This window comes from Trachurus trachurus (genome assembly GCF_905171665.1).
Source record: "Trachurus trachurus genome assembly, chromosome: 7".
Taxonomy (NCBI): Eukaryota; Metazoa; Chordata; class Actinopteri; order Carangiformes; family Carangidae; genus Trachurus; species Trachurus trachurus.
Genome location: NC_139901.1, coordinates 22,057,298 through 22,076,873, shown reverse-complemented (window position 1 = coordinate 22,076,873; position 19,576 = coordinate 22,057,298). Strand labels below are relative to the sequence as shown.

Below are 19,576 nucleotides of genomic sequence, written 5' to 3'. Positions count from 1 at the left end.
TATAAAACACGTTTAACATAAGTGCAAATGGATTCTGACGCCCCACAGGCTCTGAGAAGATTAATTGTTAGGCTACAGGCCATTGGCGGGGTTTTGGTGCATTCAAGAACCGAACAGACAATATTTGGAAACCCAAAAGTTGTTCCAGTCAATGGAATATAGCCTAATAAAATAGTAGTCTGATAAATAGGTAAACTAGCCTATATGGTGCTTGGATATATCACTGCCCCTGGAAATATCAGTTGATTGAAGTAAAAGTATTGGCAACTTATTTTTTCATTCAGCTTTTAAGCAAAGATGCGAAACATGTGCTTTACCGTAAATATCAGAGTACAAGGAGGCTACACTCGATAGGAGTCGCAACTATGATAGAAAGAAACCTGGAAGTAGACGGGGCGGTCCTTACTCTATCATTTGTGTGTTTTACTGTAACTTTCTCAGAAGTGACACAAGAGGGACTGTAAAGCAACCTACATACGAGAACAGCTGGAATGAACTGGACAGGTTAAAGTTATCAAAGGAAATTATGAATGGACGGATAGAAGTGAGTGGATCACCTGATCAAGTCCTTGGGTGGTGACAGGTAGGTAAAAGGTTGAACCAGATGTGAGTCTGTTGTAGAATACAGAGGTTACCGCCCAAAGCTGTTATCGTATTTTATTGAATTTATGGGTGAAATCGTAGGCTATGTGACGATGTAGGCCACTGAGTAGGCTACAACTTAAAACAACACTAACTGGAAACTTAAGCCTTTTGGAAAGAGGAAGTAGCGTAAAAGTGTTTTAATTTCGACATTTTTATTAACTGTTTATTAAAACCTACGCATCTTTAATAAATTGACCACCAGCAAATAATCCCATAACGTTAGATAACCTTGAATATTACTTGGTTTCTCACCTGATTTCATGCAATGTCTATTTAAATAGGCTATATTAAAATGTTGTATTTAATGGTATAAGTGCCATCTTCATGTTTTATTTTAATGTAGGCCTATTTCTCTGTCTACTTTTAATAGCCTTGTGTTTGAATGGTGCATATAATCTAATTTGCTGTTCCTTTGGTGTCTAATATGTGGCTTTGGTAGTGATTTGCCTATTAAACCAAAGATGAGTGTCCATGGGGAGGATGAGGAGGGAAGGGTGAAGTCTCCAACATCTGTCTGTCTATCTCTGAAGAGTGACCAGTCCATAGAGAGTCCTCTGGGCTTCGCGAATGAAGCTGGAGCATCAAACACAAAGTAAGAGTTCAAACCAATGACAGCACAAATGCTGCAATTTCTCAACCTTGCATTTACGTAGAGAAGTATCTCACAAGGACATTGTGCAACCCAGGAATTATCCTTTTAGATTTGTCTTGATTATTATTTAAAAGGCTGTGAGTGGAAAGATACCATGTTTGTTTTGTTATCAGTAACATAGTTTCAGTTAACAATACATTACAGTGTTGGGCAAAATTATTGTGATTGCTTGTAAGAAAAGATTTAAAGCAACAAGTCAGCTCTAATCATAAGGGAAATGCATGCAGAAAAGTATCCGAAAAATGTGCTTATCCTGTAATCAAATGCAGAAGTATGCTATAGTGAGTCACTGTTTCACTGTATGATCTTTGTTCTTGTTAGTGATTTGCCTGTCAGACTAAAAGTGAGTGTCCATGGAAAGGACAAGAAGGGCAGAGCAGAATCTCCAACATCCACCTGCCTGTCTCTGAGTGACCAGTCCATAGAAAATCCACTTGCCTTTAAGAATGAACCTGTAACATCTGATATAAAGTAAGAACCCTGAATGCTCTTTCATCCTAGTGGATTAAATCAAGTTGTTGTATGAGTTTCACAGTGAGTGTCATACCTACAAAACCAGCTTGAAAAGTAAACTCTGTACTGGACATAAATCAAAATAGAAATTTGACAGTATTTTGTACGACTGTAGTCTACTACATTCCCACTATGTGTACGATTGCATCATTAGCGTCTCCTGTTAGTCTCCTTATCAAGGGAACAAACCTCTTAAACTTAGAAAAAGGAGTGAAGTCTGCACACTGTATCAAGCTTCTCTAATGTTTATTGTGGAACGATCAACGTTTCGATCACTGTGGATCTTCGTCAGGATGAGAGAGATCCTGAAGAAGATCCACGCCGGTGATTGAAACGTTGATTTTGTTTGTTGGTCCTACACCTGTAGTGCGTTTGGATGTGCGTGCTCTTCTCTACTCCACTTTTGTGTACTCAACAAACCTCTTAAAACCCTCCACAGACATATCTGACTTGCAGATATTATTGCAGTAGCACAACTGTCAATTACTTTACACAAACACAATGCTTCAATGGATATTGAACAAGCTGCATCTACTTGGCTTCTTCTAAATATTTTTCCTAAGCAATAGTAGATTATTGTAGTGGTATAAGTTAATTCACCGATTTTTTACATACTGAAGTGTTGATTATTCAAACATGTTCTGCTATAATTGCTGTTAATTGTGAGAAAAATACCTTCATATTCACAGAGAGAGGAAAAGGCCTTGTGGTGTTATTGAGGAGCAGCCATCATGTTGTGTGTTGGGCCAGGAGGTCACCACTGAATCGTGTTGGGAACAGTGTCCCCAATGTGGTAAACGATCCAGAAAAAGCTCTGAACTGCTGATACCTACTCAAACCAGCACTAAACCCTGTAAGTTCCTACTTTTTTACAACACAACTTTATTTTTCTCCAGATACATTTTAAAGGTGGAGGTGGAGAGGGCACAGAACACCTCCTTAATGTATTGCTTTTCTCTATTTACTTCCTTGGTTGAATTATAACTCCTAAAACCCATTTTATATTGTTGAAGTGATCTAAAACAAGTTGCCAGGTTCTGTCAAATTCAAGATTAAAATGTAATTTTCTAATTTAAAATTTCATTACATCCTATGTTAGACATGCATATTGAGTAATGCACTCTCTTGATCTCTGTGCAACTTTCCAATGATAATTACTGTTGACTTCTCACTAGAAGTTAGAGCCAATGCGCTAATCCTTTTAGGACATGCTGTGTTTATATATTTCTTAAATTTATTCTTTTTCTGCTGATATGTTTCAGTGACTGGGAGTCTGCAGGATGTGTTAGACAATCACAAGAAAAGTCTTAAAAAGAGATGTGAATTTACAACAGAGGGAACTGCTGAAGCAGGATCTCAAACCCACCTGAACAGGATCTACACTGAACTCTACATCACTGAGGGACAATGTGAAGGAGTTAATATCCAACATGAGGTGTGGCAACTGGAGACAGCATCCAAAATGGAGACCCTGCATGACATTACAATCAAGTGCAATGAAATTTTTAAGGTTTTACCTGGCCAAAAGACATCAGTCAGAGTAGTCCTGACGAATGGCATCGCTGGCATCGGAAAAACCTTCTCAGTGCAGAAGTTCACTCTGGACTGGGCAGAGGGCTTGGAAAATCAAGATATCAGCCTTGTGATTCTTCTTTCGTTTCGGGAGCTAAACTTGACCAGAGAGAAGCCGTACAGTCTCCTCAGGCTGCTTCATGATTTTGACCCAACACTTCACTTGGTCACAGCAGAGTACCTAGCTGTGTGTAAGGTTTTGTTAATCGTTGATGGCCTGGATGAAAGCAGACTTGTGTTGGATTTCCAGAACAATGACCGTGTGTCGGATGTGACGCAGACATCATCGATCAACGTGTTGTTGACAAACCTAATCAAGGGGAATCTACTTCCCTCAGCTCTCCTGTGGATAACTTCAAGGCCTGCAGCAGCCAATCAGATTCCACCTTCACACATTGATCGTGTTACAGAAGTACGAGGATTCACTGACTCTCAGAAGGAGGAGTACTTCAAAAGGAGATTCACCAAGGAGTCAGTGTCAGACAGAATCATCTCACACATCAAGACATCTAGGAGTCTCCACATCATGTGTCACATCCCAGTTTTCTGCTGGATCACAGCTACAGTTATGGAGCATATGTTGACTGCAAATCAAGAAGAGCTTCCCAAGACACTGACTGAAATGTACTCGCACTTCCTGATTGTTCAGACCAAGAGGAAGACACAGAAGTATGATAACCGGCAGGACATGATACAACAGGAGCCAAGACTGATTGACAGGGAAGTCCTTTTGAAGTTGGGGAGACTTGCATTTGAACATCTAGAAAAAGGGAACATCATGTTTTACCAAGAGGACTTGGAACGATGTGGTCTAGATGTCACAGAGGCCTTAGTTCACTCAGGGCTATGCACAGCGATCTTCAAAAGAGAGCGTGCATTCTTTCAGGAAAATATTTACTGCTTTGTTCATTTAAGTATTCAAGAGTTTCTTGCGGCCGTCTACATGGTCCACTCTTTCTTGAACAAAAGCATAGATGTACTGATGACATTCCTGGGAGAAGACTTTGACGCAAACAGCAGCGACCCAGAGATGGATAGATTCCTCAGCAGAGTTGTGGACAAATCTGTGAACAGTGGAAATGGCCACCTGGATCTCTTTGTTCGCTTCCTCCACGGCCTGTTATTGGAGTCCAACCATCATCTCTTAGGAGGTCTGCTGGGCTGGACAGCCAGCAGCCCAGAAAGCATCCACAGAGCAATAAGCAACCTGAAGAAGATGAACGCCTATGACATCTCTCCCGACAGAAGCATCAACATCTTCCATTGTTTGATGGAGATGAATGACCACTCGGTACATCAGGAGATCCAAGAGTACCTGCAGTCAGAGAGCAGATCAGAGAAGAAACTAACTAAGACCCACTGCTCAGCTCTCGCCTACATGCTGCAGATGTCAGAGGAGGTTCTAGATGTGTTGGACCCCAAGAAGTACAATGCATCAGTTGATGGAAGACGGAGATTGCTCCCAGCTGTCAGAAACTGCAGAATTGCTCGGTTAGTCCAGATGTGAATATCGATTGTGTAAATTTTAGTTTTATTGCACATTTAATTTTATACTAAAACTGTAGATACTAAAACTGCACATTGTATTGACAGGATTTCAGCTTGTGGACTCTCTGAGAAGCACTGTGAACTTCTGTCCTCGGCTCTGATGGCCAACCCCTCCCATTTGCAAGAGATGGACTTGAGTGAAAATGACTATATTCTGGACTCAGGAGTAAAGATGCTGTCCGTTGGACTGGGCAGTCCAAACTGCAAACTGCAGATACTGAGGTTAGACAACTTGAAGACACTTTGCTGGTTTGCTATTATTCTTCCTCTCCTCCCTCTCCTTCTGCTTAGTCTTTATGTCCCCCACCTTTTGGTCTAAAAGGGAAAGTCAAGTTTCTTTTGATTTTTATTTAAGACTAAGTTTTGACATATTTATAATTAATCTGTCTCAGTGTGACTGATGAGTATAAGTAACAGGTGAAGGCTGTCTTTTTTTTATGCTTGATGCATTGCGCAGAGGTCTGTGGTGAGGAGGGGCTTCGCTGATGAAGCTAAGCGTAAGTTTGAGCCAGAAGACTTTCTCATTCAATCACAATTCTTTTGCTCCACTTCACCAGTCTAATTTCACCATGATCTCGTCTAACCAATATAACTGTCATTATCAAACTTTAAAATCTGTTCTCATCTCTTGTGTTGTCAGCTGTCATTTCAACTTTAAATTTTTGTTGTGTTGTATTTTATGATCTTGAACTTGTTCTGGCAGTGAGCTCACATCTTTTCATTTTCACATTTCACATTATTGCAATGTCATCATCACCTTATTATATTATTATATATAATATACTTCATGATGAACATGACTTTAATGGTATTATTATACATCTAAATATATATATATATATATATATATATATATATATATATATATATATATATATATATATATATATATATATATATATATATATATGTATAATAAGGGTAACCATAATTATTCTCTATTCAGTATGCATTTCTCTGTATAACTTCCTCATTACCTACTTCTTTTATATAACAAATAAGTTTGTTCTTCCTTACTTTTCCTTCCTACATTTGGGGGTTTCCGATACTTTGTACAAACCCATTTTTAAATACGACATCACAATGGGGCGCAAATCTCCCACTTTTCTTGTCTTGTTTTGGACATGGCAATAAAAGTTAATTCAATGACATGAAATTAAATCTCTTTTGATAGAACTAATAAACAGGATAGATTGTCAGCTTTGATGCCAAGCTCAAAGATATGAGAGGATGCTGAACTGAAGTCATGTTGGCAGGCAGGTGGCAGTGGGGGTGTGTGCCACACTGAGCCGTTGGTCACTGATCATTGAGAGTCATTGGAGTCATTTCTAACTGTATTTTTTAGATTGAAGAACTGCAGCTTGTCTGAAGGCTGTTGTGATCCTCTGGCGTCAGCACTGAAGTCCACCTCGTCCCCTCTGAGAGAGCTGGACCTGAGTAACAACAACTATCTGAAGGATTCAGGCGTGAAAGTTCTGTCAACTGGACTGGAGAGCACACACTGCAAACTGGAGACTCTTAGGTCAGGAAGTAGCCTATGTTATTAACTTTGTGCAGGGACTGTGTTTGAATTACCATACTAATCAAATAATGAAAAAAATCAGTTGTTTAAATCTGTAACCTTTTCCAGAAATGTTTTTCTTCAATAGCTTCATTGTTAATGTTTTATTTAGGTTAAGTTGCTGCAGACTGTCAGAGAGTTGCTGTGCACATCTGGCCACAGCTTTGAAGACCAACCCCTCCCACATGAGGGTGCTAGACCTGAGCAAAAACAAAGTGAAGGATTTAGGTGTGAAACTTCTGTCTGCCGCGCTGGGGAGCCCCCAATGTCGACTTAAGACTCTGAGGTGAGTTTGCTCCTTTTGACCATACATCAGGGAAACAATTGTTCTTGTATGATAATGGTGATTGAAAAGCTAAATTGCTAAATTAATAATAGGTGGGTAAAATCTTTGTGTTTCACAGATCTGTGGGGCATTTCAATTTTTTTTTAATCTATTGATAATACAAACAGAAGTACATGAGAGTAGTAGTTACTGACCTCGAGCTCAGGTCAAACTGTTAGATCCCACTCCATCCAGCAATCCTAGCAATAATCCTTGTCATCAATTTTCCCATTTTCTCCTACATGGGTTGACAGAAAGCACTGCAACATTTCTTTTTGCTGTTCCTGCTAAATTACGGGTTTTGCTTAACTAATCATGCATCATCACATAATAGTAACGCAGGGTGAGAGACATTTGTACAGACAGTATGAGGGGGTCTTTGTGCGCTTCTCATAGTTGGGGTTAGTGTAATTTTAACTTCATTATTCTACAAGAACAGCTGTACGGAGGATGTTGGATGATCTTAGCTCATTGAACTAACACTATTACTTCAGCTTGTCAGATTTAAGGTTAATCCTTCATTTACAGGCTCGACAGATGTGGGCTGACGGAGGACTGCTGTGCGTCTTTGGCCTCAGCTCTCACATGCAACCCCTCCAGCCTGAGAGAGTTGGAACTGAGTAGTAACGACCTGCAGGACTCGGGAGTGAAGCTGCTGTGTGTGGGACTGGAGAGTCCAAATTGTAGACTGGAGGCTCTGAGGTCAGCTAGCATGTTATCAGTTTTACAATTTAGCATGGATATTAAGTTCACATTGCACTTTATTTCTGAGATAAGGTCAATAGGACTGTGATTTATGCTTACTTTTATAATGATGAACCTAGTGCCATTTCTTTCTTGTTGAATGAGGATGTTTTTGAAATCCTGTTACATTCTGAGGTTTGATTTTTGTTTTAGTTTTCCAGCAACATTTCAACAGTATTTCATATATTCCCTATGTGCTTGGCTCTTTCATTTAGACTGAGATCCTGCTGGTTGTCAGAGAGCTGTTGTGCTCCTCTGGCTTCTGCTTTAATGTCAAACCCCTCCAGTCTGAGAGAGCTTGACCTCAGTGAAAATGATCTACAGGATTCAGGAGTGAGGATGCTGTCTGATGGACTGGAGAGTCCACACTGTAGACTAGAGAGTCTGAGGTAAGTAATGTCTTTTTCCTCAATATATGTAGCTCTGCTCTAGCACAACATTTCTGTGGAATAACTCTTTTGTTGGATTTTGCAGTAAGAAACGTTATCTACTAGGCAATGTTATGGAGAGACGTCTATGTCACAAAATCAAATATGATCTGTGCAGGTTGATGTGCTGTCAGGTCACAGATAAAGGATGTGCTTTCCTGGCATCAGCTTTGAACTCCAACCCAACCTGTGTGAGAGAGCTGGACCTGAGTAAAAACAGCCTGCAGGACTCAGGAGTGAAGCTGCTGTCTGAGGTCCTGGAGAGTCCACACTGTGGCCTGGAGACTCTCAGGTCAGAAACATGATTGAAATTAGAGTTTTGTATAAGAGTTAGTGGCAAACAAAATCCTCTGCATGTCATTCTAAACCTTCAACTTTGTACATTGCTGCTTTCACTAACAAACATATGAGAAACTGATGTGTTTGATTTAATCTATAGATTATATATTTTTTCATCCCTACAGAACAGAGGAAGCGGTGTGAACCTGAGTGCATTTATCAATGGCTATTACAAATACCACACTACTGCAAATCCAGAGTTATGTCTCAACACAAGTCACATCTGTTCAGAAGAAAGTTTCTTCAGATATCAGAAGACTAACTTCAGCCTCATGTTTATAAATCAGTTAACTTTAGTTTGACCTCTCTTTAAAAAAAGTCTGTGTTTCAGTAAGAAATGCCCTCTTTGTTCCTGCAGGAAGCATGTGCTGTGGCAGAGGCGTGTAAGAGCAAAATGTGTGATCTAAATGTCTGTATATATTGATTTTATAGAGCAGTTTTTTTTTTTCAGTTATCATGTTGTATAGACTTAATTACACACATGTTGCTAGGTGTGCTCGGTTAAAAGGAGGGTTAGGGCAGTTAACTATTTGGAAATGTGTTCACTCTCTGGCAGAGTGTCAAGTTGCTCAATAATCATAATATAATCACCATAATAAACAATATTAATAATCGAGTGCACTTTTGAGTCTGTTAGATATGGAGCTTATTAGCAGTTTGTGCACGAGTCTCTGAATTATGGCTGAAAAAATGTTCTGCGCTCACTTTTTTTCACTGCAAGTCCAAGTGAACATTTGTGTCAAATTTTAAAAGAAGCTGTTCCTGGGATTTTGTGTCCACATCAATGGTATCAAAGGACGGTCAAAGTTAGAACCTGACAGTCATGGCTGTTTTTGGTGCAGTGATTTACAATACTGTTGCAGGACAAGATCCATCTTACCTTTCTGAAACATCTAGGCAAAACTATGTGCAGGGCGCCCTCTAGTGTCCAACAAGTTCAACTACATGAAAAACAAACTGACAGGAGTTGAGTTTGAACCATTTATCAAACACTTTGAACAGAGAGAGAGATTGGGATTGGCAGAACCTCCTCACACACTTGGTAGATTTCCCTTTACATTCTTTCATCAGTGTTTTTACACAATCAACACACGAATCAATGAGGCGAATTTGATGAGGCAGCATTACAATTTGGTAAGAGGAGAACATCTAAAAAGTAACCCCAAAACACCATTTAAAATGTGCATATCACAAAAGGTCAAAGAGAACAACGGGTAAATTGTGCTACATCCTATAAAGGACAATAAGTTATGGACTGCATGCATGTCACACTTGACCAAAAAACCAAAGAAGAACACATATATTCAAGGTAAAATCAAATCAAAATAGTAAACAATCCAAATAAAACCAAAAGCTCACTTCAAACGTACGAGACCGATTCGATTTTTCACTGCAGATTTCAAAAACTGCGAACAGTTTAAAAAAAGCCTGAGTGTATTTGAACAGAATGAGGTTCTGAAACACATCAGCTGTAAATGCTGTAAAAAGACACTCTCCCAGAATGTAGTGTGACTATTCTGTTTCAGAGTAAAACACTCACTGTACCATGATTTACTGTCCCTGATTCAAATACATGATAGGCTTTTGTTTCGTACATAACGTAAAACAATTCAACTTAAAAATGTGACCTATGCAGCTGCAAACGAGTTTCAAATAAAAACTTGGTTAAAATCAGCAACCAAAAACAAAGATGTGTATGTTGTTTTGTGAGAACCCTGAGTACAGACCCTGAACTTGCAGCACATCCTCTGTTATGAGAACTTCTGATTGTTTCTCCTCTCTTTTTTTTTTTTGGTGTAAACATAGCTCCCAACTTTGAGATCTGCTCTTCTCATCAAAACACACTCACACTGTAGAAAAATACAATTTTCGTTGAACTCTGGTTGAGCTACTTCATGTGTAACAGAGGGGTATTTGCTCCCTTACTCCTTAAAAAGTTGCATTTTGGCTTTTCCCTGCCCGTTTACCCTGACAGACGATCCCTGTCTGGAGCTGCCTTCTTCACCATCCTCACTGTCGTTGTAGTTGGACCAGCTGGGCTTCAGAGGGGTCAGCTCAGGAGCTATTATGTCTCCATCCTGGATGTGAATAAAAACACAAGACACTAGTATCAATAACGGTCATGTCAAGTGTACACAGCGTCCTTACTGATGGCACAACATTGCAGTAACTCCTAATCCTAGCCTTTTTTCTATCTTTTTTACTTCTTCTTTCCGTTCTCAAACACATTTGTCAAAATCTCAAAGTTTCCTAAATGTAAACTTACCACTTGACTCATTCTTTCTCTTTTGGCGGCAGCTACAACAATAAGGTCATCTCAGCCAGTTTGTGAAAACCAGAAAAATTAACTGATAGTCAGCAGATAGGAAAATAAATCTGAAGTACTTTCATCTTAGTATGCAACTTTCTGGTGTCTGGCATCTAACATGAGGAGAAGCAATCACATTATAATCCTGAAATCCATAATAATATCATTTCAATTTTAACCTTTGTCATCCCCTGCCTGAATCTTGCATTTTAAAGTTCTGTTTACATAAAACATCTAAAAAAAACAAATTTCTACAGTTTTGATCGAGCTGTGAGCACAACATTGAGGCACAGTATTATCATGCAAAAAAGTTGCTTATTTACACATTCAGCGGTTACAGAGCAGTGCAATCACTCATTTGGAGAAGGATATCTTAACCTAGTCTGACACTGATCCTGTCACTTCAGTCTTGGTCTCCAGCATCACTTCACCCAGAATCACGCACTGGACCATCTGGCTTTCCTGTATTCCTGCCATCCTGTTCTCAACCTTTGGACTGGTTTCTGTTATTTGGGTGCCCTTAATCTGCCCCACATCAGATTTGTTTGCCTTATAGACTGATTTACTTGTTTGTCCGGTATTTTTTTGTCTGAGCCACAAATAAACTACTGTGGTTTGAGCTTTATTTTGTTCATGGATTCAAGCCAGCCTCCGAATGGTACACTCATTTCATGCTGACCCCTGTCCAACACCTGAAACACCTACAACTGGCGCACCAACCAAAACATTGTTGCAGACAAAGTATTCCCCTTCATAACAATACTATGAAGAGGCCACTGACAGCAGGGGCCTTTACAACCAGATAATGAGACGAGCCACACTGCAAAAATGGTTTGAGGACCATGACAACAAGTTTTAAGTGTTTTAAGTGTTGACCCACAGATCTAAATCCATCTGATAAGCTGTTGGAAAGGGTTGGACAAATACGTTTTATCGACTCTCATAACCTACAGGACATAAGGCTTTAACAAGATAACTGATACCTCAGGATATATCTTAAGTTTTCTCATGGAGTCCGTGCCCTGACTATTTTGGTGTTACTTAATGTTGTAGTTTTACGCTGCTGCTAATTGGGGTGCGTTTTTAATATCCACTCTTTTATCTCTGAGGGAAATATTTTTTCTTCAGTTGCTAAATTCTCCACTTGTGGTCAGCAGGTAGTGTACACTGGAAGAGCTTTTTCTCTTCGCCTATGAGAGTAGCGAGTTTGAACCAATCAAAGTTGCAGAGTAGCAGGAGGAGTAGAAGCAGATAAATTTACCTGAGGTTTCGAGAAGTTCATGTCCATGCACCACTGGACAAAATGCTTCTTGGCGGCCTCCATACTCCTATCGTCTGTCTTCTTGCAGTAGACCCTGATCAGCTGCTCAGCAAAGTGCTCTGGAAGGAGTTTTGACACCTGACAAGAAGCAGCAATGTGTTTATTTTAGGCCATTAATTTAAAATGGAGGTAGAGCCAAACAGATTGTGACACAATAAAAACAAATGAGGAACATCCAGCCATTTCATGTGAGTAATTTGTGTAAATTTGAATTCCATGGTAGTCCTGACCTGGTTCTTGCGAATCTGGATGGCTGTGTTTGGACTGTCCTTGCAATAGAAACGGACACTGTTGATTGGATTCTTTTTCTTCATCCCATAGTCCATAAAGATGACCTACAGGAGAAGGGGTAGATTTTAGATCTACAAGTGATCTTGGCCTCCAGGGAGAAAGCAAATAACTTGTGAATCAAACAAAAATTCACAACAAAGCATGCAACTCCCTCTGGAGCTTTATGCAAGCGTAGCATATGAGATGAAAAGTAATTAGATGGAAAAACTCACATAAACTATGAAGTCCTCTGGCTGCAGACTGACGTCCTGAAAGCCACTCTGAGGGATGGACTCTGCCAAATCTGCTTCCCAGCTGTGAATCTTCTCCTTATAGAGAGGTGAGAGACAGAGCAGTGAAGGAGTAAGGAGGTGTTCATCTTTATCTAAACAGTGAGATAACATGAGTTTTGACTGCTGGATTTTGAGCACAGCAGTATTACAAACATCATGTAATACATGATGAGCATGCCAGCAATCAATGGTTCCCAGAATAGGAAAGTGGTCTGAGACTTTTGGATCCTGCTGCGTTGAAAACCAGAAAATGAGAAACCTCTTAGATGATATCTGATCAATTTCCCAGAAAACCACTGAAATGTTCAGTATTTTTGTACACAAACAACTCATCAATATTTCATTCATCTGGAAACTCATTAGCTACCTCAAAGCAGAAGTTAGTTCTTCACATAGAGTTGTTTTATCGAGATTATCATGCCCATCACACGCCCAGTTAGAAATCGTCAACATGTTAGATAATTGTTAAATCTTGAATTCAGAAATAAAAGAATGACAATTGTCTTATTCCAGCTTCTCAAATATGGGATGTGATGCCTTTCTTTGTTTCTTCCATAAGCATTTAGGATTATTGATCAGGCACAACGATAAACTGAGAAAAAAGCTCAACTAAATGATTTTGACTGATTGCCAAGTCAATTCAAAGTGTTTTCTCTCAGCCCCTTTATCAACTGTTGGAGGCTATCTTGGTCACTTGAAGTTTACAGGTCAAATTCAATAGGCAAAATAAATATTGCCCAAGCTGATGTATGTATAGCCAAGATATGTAGACACATAAGTACACACCTGTGTGACGTTCAAAAACTGTTCAGGCTGGGTTTGGCCCAGACACTTGTAGAGGCGTCGACAGACTATGTTGCGTAGAATCTGTTTCGCTTCAGCCAGCTCCGTGGAGGTTGAGTGGAGGATCTGCTCAAACACATTATCTGCAGGACAAACATGTCAGTAAATTACTATATATTGAACTGAAGAAATGTTCCCATGAAAAAAGGTGCGCGAGTGAGTGTGAAAGAAATAAAGTGCAATATGTAAGTGGTAACTGATGCAAAGTTGTCAGCAACACTAGATCAGAGCCTAGATCAATCATCCTGCTGTTTACTAATTGCTGTAACTGCCAGCTTGACCAGGGGCCAATCACAGCTGGGCAACCACAGTTTTGAAACAGCAAACAGTCGGAGGGAGAATAATCGATATGCGATGCAGTGATACGAGTCACAATTTAGCATGTTTTTTAGAGATGGCGGATGAGGTGTAGTGCATTTCCTTTCCTGTATCTTATCATGAGCTGACAATACATAGGTGAGCTGCTCACCTGTCAGCTTGGTGTAGGCCTCCATGTCGTCTATGGCTGTGGACAGAGAGAAGATCTTCCCTCCTGAGCCTTCAATCCTGATGTGTTTATCTGCCTTTAAAAAGGCCTCTGTGATCCTGGATAAACACACCCAACATAACATAAACAGACAAACTCAAAGCAAAGTAAACAAGCTATATCAGAGCAATTAGCTACTCACATGGTCTCTATGATGCTGCAGACTTTGTGCTGGTAGGCTCTTCTGTGGAGACAGTTCCTTGTGTGGAACATGTCGTACAGGTTTCCCACTTCCTGTTAAAGGATTTATCTCTATTTCAGCCACAAAATATATCTTAAACAGATGAAAAAAAGTAATGAATAATAAAAAGGCATCACCTTGTCTCTAGTACAGATGTGCTTCTGCCCATCCACCTCACACACCCTGGCAAACTTTAGGAAGCGGCGATAGTCAAAGTTGTTCTGGATGCCCAGGTGGTAGCAGTCCCTGAGAGGAAACAGCGTATGGAGAGAGAGATAGGTCACAAAACATGATTTGTGCATGCAAATTGTTGTGAAACTAAGAGGTTAATAAAACCCACCTGGCAAAGTAGTCCCATTTATCCACATCAATGCCATTTCTTTTGTTTGCCACAATCTCATAAAGGAAGGACTTCTCTTCTGGACGGCCTTTGTACTGCCACTATGGAGATGACAGACAGTAGAGACGGAGCCAAAATCATATTTCATGACCAGCAGAGCCAGAGACTGTATATATTAGCACATTATATCATAGAAGCTAACGGCAGCCAGCCATTCGCTCTCTCCCGGACATCTAGTCCATTTGGTTTTATGCGTCTTATTCCAAGTTATTCCTTGTGTATTCTTTTCTTCCTGTGACAAGTTGGCAGCTTGTGTTGAATCAAGTAGTTTGGTAACATAACACCTTAAAAAGTTATTAATATGATAATTTGACCTGGTTTGGTTTGTATTGTGCCACTTCCTGTGATGAAACAAGCTGCCAGCACTGTAGTAACAACTTATTTGTAAACCTCCTCGTGCCTGCTCTAAAAGATTTCAATTCAAATGGTTTCTCTGATTAAAAAGACTTATTTATGGTCTAAAAAAAGGGCAGATAAAGTCACAAGCCTCCGAGAGCAGCTGATGAAGACCAGATACCGCCCCACAGATCCTAAGTAGGTTTTTGGTTTCTTTGGAAAGCACTCACAGATAACGCCACTGACTGAATTCACAGAACAAAAATGTACCTTCTGGCCTTGAGCTGCATTAGTGTCCAATGGTCCAGCAATCTGCTCCTTGATAAAATCCAGATCCTCAGGCAGCACCAGGCCATGCTGCTCCATCACTGGCCTCAAGTGGTTATCGTCAACCAGGTAGTCAAACATGGTTAAAGAGGCCTTCTCATGCTGAAATGTACACAGATTCAATTATTAACAAAGAAATGTGCATTTTCACTTTGAAAGTGAAAGTGAAATGACTCATCATTACTTCAACACAAAGAGCTAATCCCAGGTACAACATGACACTTTATGAATATGAGTGCTTATCTTATCTGTCTATGGTCATAACTTGCATAATGACTGTGTGCGTAGTAGCTATCATTCTGACCCCTGCAACCACTATCTTAAAGTTCAACCACTTACAAGTCAAGTGGCATCAACTGCTTTATGCAGGAGCCTTGTTTTACAGTCATTTTAATTGCGAATATAAAGCTTCATGATGCAGTTTATCGCTTCAACATCGTAACATCTGATGAAGCAGAATTTATGGAACAACATAACTTTATTAATAGGAATCAATCAATTCAAAAGGAAATATGACAGGAGAAAGGAGCGCTCAGACAAATTTGGATGCAAAAAAAAAAAAAAGAGTCTCAGTCAGGGTCTGCAGACGGTATATAAAAATACTTTAACAATACCCAGAATGCATCCAGTTTAGCTTCTCCCACACAGGGGATGTAGTACCCGAGTGCCCATTTTTCCATGCAGCACATACTCACACCATGCTCTTTCTAAATATCCTTCTCAAGCAGTCATTTATGGGAAAAAGAAACTAAACTCCTATGCAAGTATGGACAGCGATGTTGGACTGCATGCCAAATAGTTTTCCGAAGAATCATCAATCAATCAACACACATACATCAATTTTGTTTGTCAGAAAAAGAGATGCTTTTGTTTGACATGGCACATGAGTCATGGCACATAAAAGAGCAGTATTAAACAGAGTTGTTTACCTTCCAGGTTATTCCAGGACGGGCCTTGGGGATGAACATGCCATCAAACATATGGGAAAATGGCCCATGACCTGGAATGAGGAATACATTAAGAACAGCTAATTTCAATGTGTGACATGGGCAATTTATTTCATTTTCACATCATGATAATACAAAGATAAGGTAACATACTTTCATATTCATTCTTAATCATGCTCACACCCACTGACTAAGTACCAGTTACCAGGTACTATGCCTAGTGGAAAAGCAAAAAGAACAACAAAAAAAGTGGAAGTAGTGGAAAAGGGCCTTAAGAAGGTAAAGCCTGAAGCATGTAAGGTGTCTACCACCCACCTAAGTCATGGCAGAGCCCAGCGATCTGCACACATAGCATGTCTCTGCGGGAGATGAGGAGCTCGGGCTGCCTCTCATTCAGAGCTTGGACCAGTCGTCCTGCCAAATAACCCACCCTGTCCAACACAAAACAAATTATGTCATACAACATGGCAAATACCAATATGTAGTTTAGATTTTGACAGGCACTTTTTTTTTTAAATGGTCACTGCTTTTCCTGAATCCATTAAATGACCTAATTCAAACAAAATACTGACATTTGTGAAAGCTAAGAACATTAAAATGCATGTAGAATTGTCCTTGTTTTACAAACACAAATGAATTATGTTTTTTTAAATGGGAGATTTGCAGCCTTGTGAGCATCAAAGTTCCTGTTCAGAACTGGTATTGGTAACCTGCACTTTCATTGATCCAGTCACAGTGATCAGTTCACACCTGCATCAAAATGTGTCCCGGTATGTGTTGTTGTTTCTAGCATAGACCCAATCCATAGATAGGACCATTGTGTGTTTCTCTATTTGAATAAGAGAGAGACAGAGGAAGAGAGTGGGAGCAGGATGGGCTGTATACAGCTCTTACAGTGAAATGGTTCATTATGAGACTGTGGCAGAGGACGTCAGAAGAATAGGCGGTCCTCTAATGTAACCAGGACACAGGGTGCATTCACATCTGTATTTAGAACTGACCCCTTGTGATCACATCACCTGGGATGGATGTTTATACCAAGATGGTGAATTAGTACTGAAGTGAACCTACAGCAGGAGTTGCTCCTGTGTGGCCTGGCCTGCTGAATATCAAAATAAAGTTGTGAACCAACAGTCTAACATGCACTATAGCCAGATTTCAAATATAATTCCTAATCAAATGATTTCAGAGCAAATACATTTAACTTAGTTTAGTGAGTCACTTTCTTTTATACTCGTGTTTATCAGTGAATATTATGATACGGCGGTTACTGTGCCCTCTGTGGTTTTACTGATATGTACAGTACTGAGTGATATTAGCTCATGGCAAACTTTGGAAAATAAATAGTGTATCTACAGAGACTGACGACATACCCAATGGAGTGCTCAAAGCGGTTGTGGCACGCTCCCGGGAACACAAAGTAGGTCCCTCCAAGCTGTTTGATATATCGTAGCCTCTGGAACTGAGGGGTGTCTATGATTTTAATGAGGAGTGGGTGTAACTCCACATGGCCGTGGATAGGATCATTAAACACCTGGCAGAAGACAAGACAACAAACAGACATGAAAACACAAAAGAAATTGACTTCACCATTTTGTTTTTTAAATAAAATGCAATGTAAATTCAAAACAGACTCAGAGGGTCGCGGTGCAAATTCTCAAGTCTCTCTGCTTTTTTGAGCGCATTAAATGAGAGACGACAGGTTTGTCTACATTTTTGGGAAAAGCCATGTATGTAGAGTGAAATTTGTGGCTGCGGTGACGAGTTAAAGTGAAAAGTTTCAGCCGCTTTTTAGACCACCTCTAGCTCCAGCCGATGATGTCACTTGCTCTCGCCCTGAATGCTCCATGCAATACAACACCCACTATGAACTCAAGATATCTCCAAAAGTGATCATGCTCTTTGAAAAATGATTGAAGAACCTGCAACACCTATCAAAACACACCTACTACTACATGCTACGGTCTCCCTCACTGGACCTAGCATCAGCAGTCAGTGTCCTCACTTGACACATTGCAGGAATACAGAAGTGAGGCCTTTTTTGGAGAAGCTGTGTCGGCAATTTCTCTGATCAACAAAAAATTAAAAAAACAGGTAATACGTGTCCAATGTAAGATATTTGTGAAAAACTTCATGTTTTTGAATTCTATTGTATGTCCTTTGGAGTTGGTCATAAGCTGAAATTTAAAAATTTAAAAAACACCTAATCATAAAATGCGACTGTGTGCATGCATGTTGGACAAATACTTAACCCCTTGATGGTCCCTAATTTAGAAAAATCCTAGATCCGCCACTGTTTCACATCCCTCAGTGCTCCTTTTCAACATTGTCTTTCAGCTTTCAAAAGCAATGCTCTTTGGAGACCCACATGTCCCTTACTCCTTATCTTACATGTTCCCCAGCTTCTTCTGGTACATCTCTCTTATCTATACAGCCTTGAAAGTGCAGCGTCGGGATGCAGTCCTCCTTACCTTGCTTGGCTCTGCTTCTACATGCCAGAGCTTACTGAGGTTGTGTAGGATCTTCAGACGGTCACCAAGGCACCTAACACAGGGTGGAACAGGAAAGTTGAGTTTCAAATGGTTTGAACTGATACTGAGATGAGGGTTGAAACATCAAAGTAACACACTCTCTCTCTCTCGGAGGTTTATGAGATCTTGCCAGTAAATGCCACACTTTAGTTTAACACAAGTAAGTTACACACTTACCCTACACCAATCTTCTCCAGATCATCATCCTTTAGATACCTCAGCCCCACACCTGTGATTTTTTGCTCTGGACAAGACAGCAAAGATAGCAGTTTTGATGTGAGCAGTGAGCACATGTCACAACTCTAAAAAAATATATTTAGGATTATTATTAATAATACGCAGCTCTCAACTACACGTTACACGTTACATTTTTGATAAACACTAGCCAAACGATCCCTATCAAGCGTCCACACCCCAAAACCCACCTCTAAACGTATTTTCCCACTCTCCGAGCCCTTCTCTTCGCAGATACTGACACGTTTGCTCCACTCCCCAGTGCACATAGTCCGAGCTCGACTGCCGGACCACTGCAGCTCTCTTCTGCGGTGTTTTGTAGCCGTCGCCCGGGCTCGAAGTAGCCTCCAACGGTCGCTTTCGGTTCTCCATGTTGACCGGACAAACTAACTGGCGCCTCTTCAGGTGGGGCAGAGGAGGAGGAGGAGAGAGAGAGACCCGCCAAACTCAAGCCGACAGGATTTCCCCCACGCCGACTGCCAACAGCTGACCGGTTACTCTGCAAAAACAGACTCCGCAGAAATTGCCCGGGTTTTGTGTTTTCTAGCTGCGTCAAGTTGCGTAGAAACACGAGGAGCACTTCCTGTCGCTGTCTTTCCAAAATAAAAGTCTAACGTTACTGAAACCGAATCGAAACCTTGTTCGAAATTTAAGTGGCCAAAACTCTCAGCAGGCCTATTCTCGTTTTATAACAGGCCTAATTTTGCATTTCAGAAGCAAGCTGTCGTTTCA

At 40.3% G+C, this 19,576-nt stretch overlaps 2 protein-coding genes across 2 annotated transcripts in view; one reads left to right on the top strand and one right to left on the bottom strand.

The window, feature by feature from the left end:
- The window catches only part of LOC310988112 (protein NLRC3-like), a gene marked incomplete at its 3' end in the record, with an annotated part of 78,864 nt that extends 70,571 nt beyond the window's left edge, over positions 1-8,293 (top strand). Inside the window, exons 2-12 of the mRNA XM_083974626.1 lie at positions 482-583; positions 1,085-1,237; positions 1,619-1,768; positions 2,500-2,603; positions 3,073-4,873; positions 4,976-5,152; positions 6,276-6,452; positions 6,604-6,777; positions 7,345-7,518; positions 7,776-7,949; positions 8,107-8,293. Of these exons, the coding sequence (XP_083830752.1) occupies positions 1,107-1,237; positions 1,619-1,768; positions 2,500-2,603; positions 3,073-4,873; positions 4,976-5,152; positions 6,276-6,452; positions 6,604-6,777; positions 7,345-7,518; positions 7,776-7,949; positions 8,107-8,293 (3,249 nt within the window). The 5' untranslated portion in view covers positions 482-583; positions 1,085-1,106. The remainder of the gene's footprint in view (positions 1-481; positions 584-1,084; positions 1,238-1,618; positions 1,769-2,499; positions 2,604-3,072; positions 4,874-4,975; positions 5,153-6,275; positions 6,453-6,603; positions 6,778-7,344; positions 7,519-7,775; positions 7,950-8,106) is intronic.
- Positions 8,294-9,294: 1,001 nt separating this feature from the next.
- Positions 9,295-19,329, bottom strand: LOC310988794 (deoxynucleoside triphosphate triphosphohydrolase SAMHD1-like). The gene is made up of 16 exons (XM_083975544.1): positions 19,036-19,329; positions 18,788-18,854; positions 18,551-18,623; positions 17,453-17,613; positions 16,395-16,510; positions 16,062-16,132; positions 15,076-15,234; positions 14,410-14,510; positions 14,207-14,315; positions 14,031-14,122; positions 13,832-13,947; positions 13,306-13,445; positions 12,460-12,555; positions 12,187-12,291; positions 11,897-12,034; positions 9,295-10,405 (listed from the first exon to the last, which is right to left on the bottom strand). Exons 1-16 carry the CDS (start codon positions 19,214-19,216, stop codon positions 10,250-10,252), a joined length of 1,881 nt encoding a protein of 626 aa, XP_083831670.1. The 5' UTR covers positions 19,217-19,329; the 3' UTR covers positions 9,295-10,249.
- Positions 19,330-19,576: the final 247 nt, after the last annotated feature.

Excerpts from the sequence above, each read along its gene's own strand:
- LOC310988794 (XM_083975544.1), bottom strand. The coding sequence starts at position 19,216 with ATGGAGAACCGAAAGCGACCGTTGGAGGCTACTTCGAGCCCGGGCGAC. Across the intron at positions 18,624-18,787 it reads CTGGAGAAGATTGGTGTAGG|GTGCCTTGGTGACCGTCTGA; the intron begins GTAAGTGTGTAA and ends ACCCTGTGTTAG. Across the intron at positions 16,133-16,394 it reads TGGGCTCTGCCATGACTTAG|GTCATGGGCCATTTTCCCAT; the intron begins GTGGGTGGTAGA and ends TCCTCATTCCAG.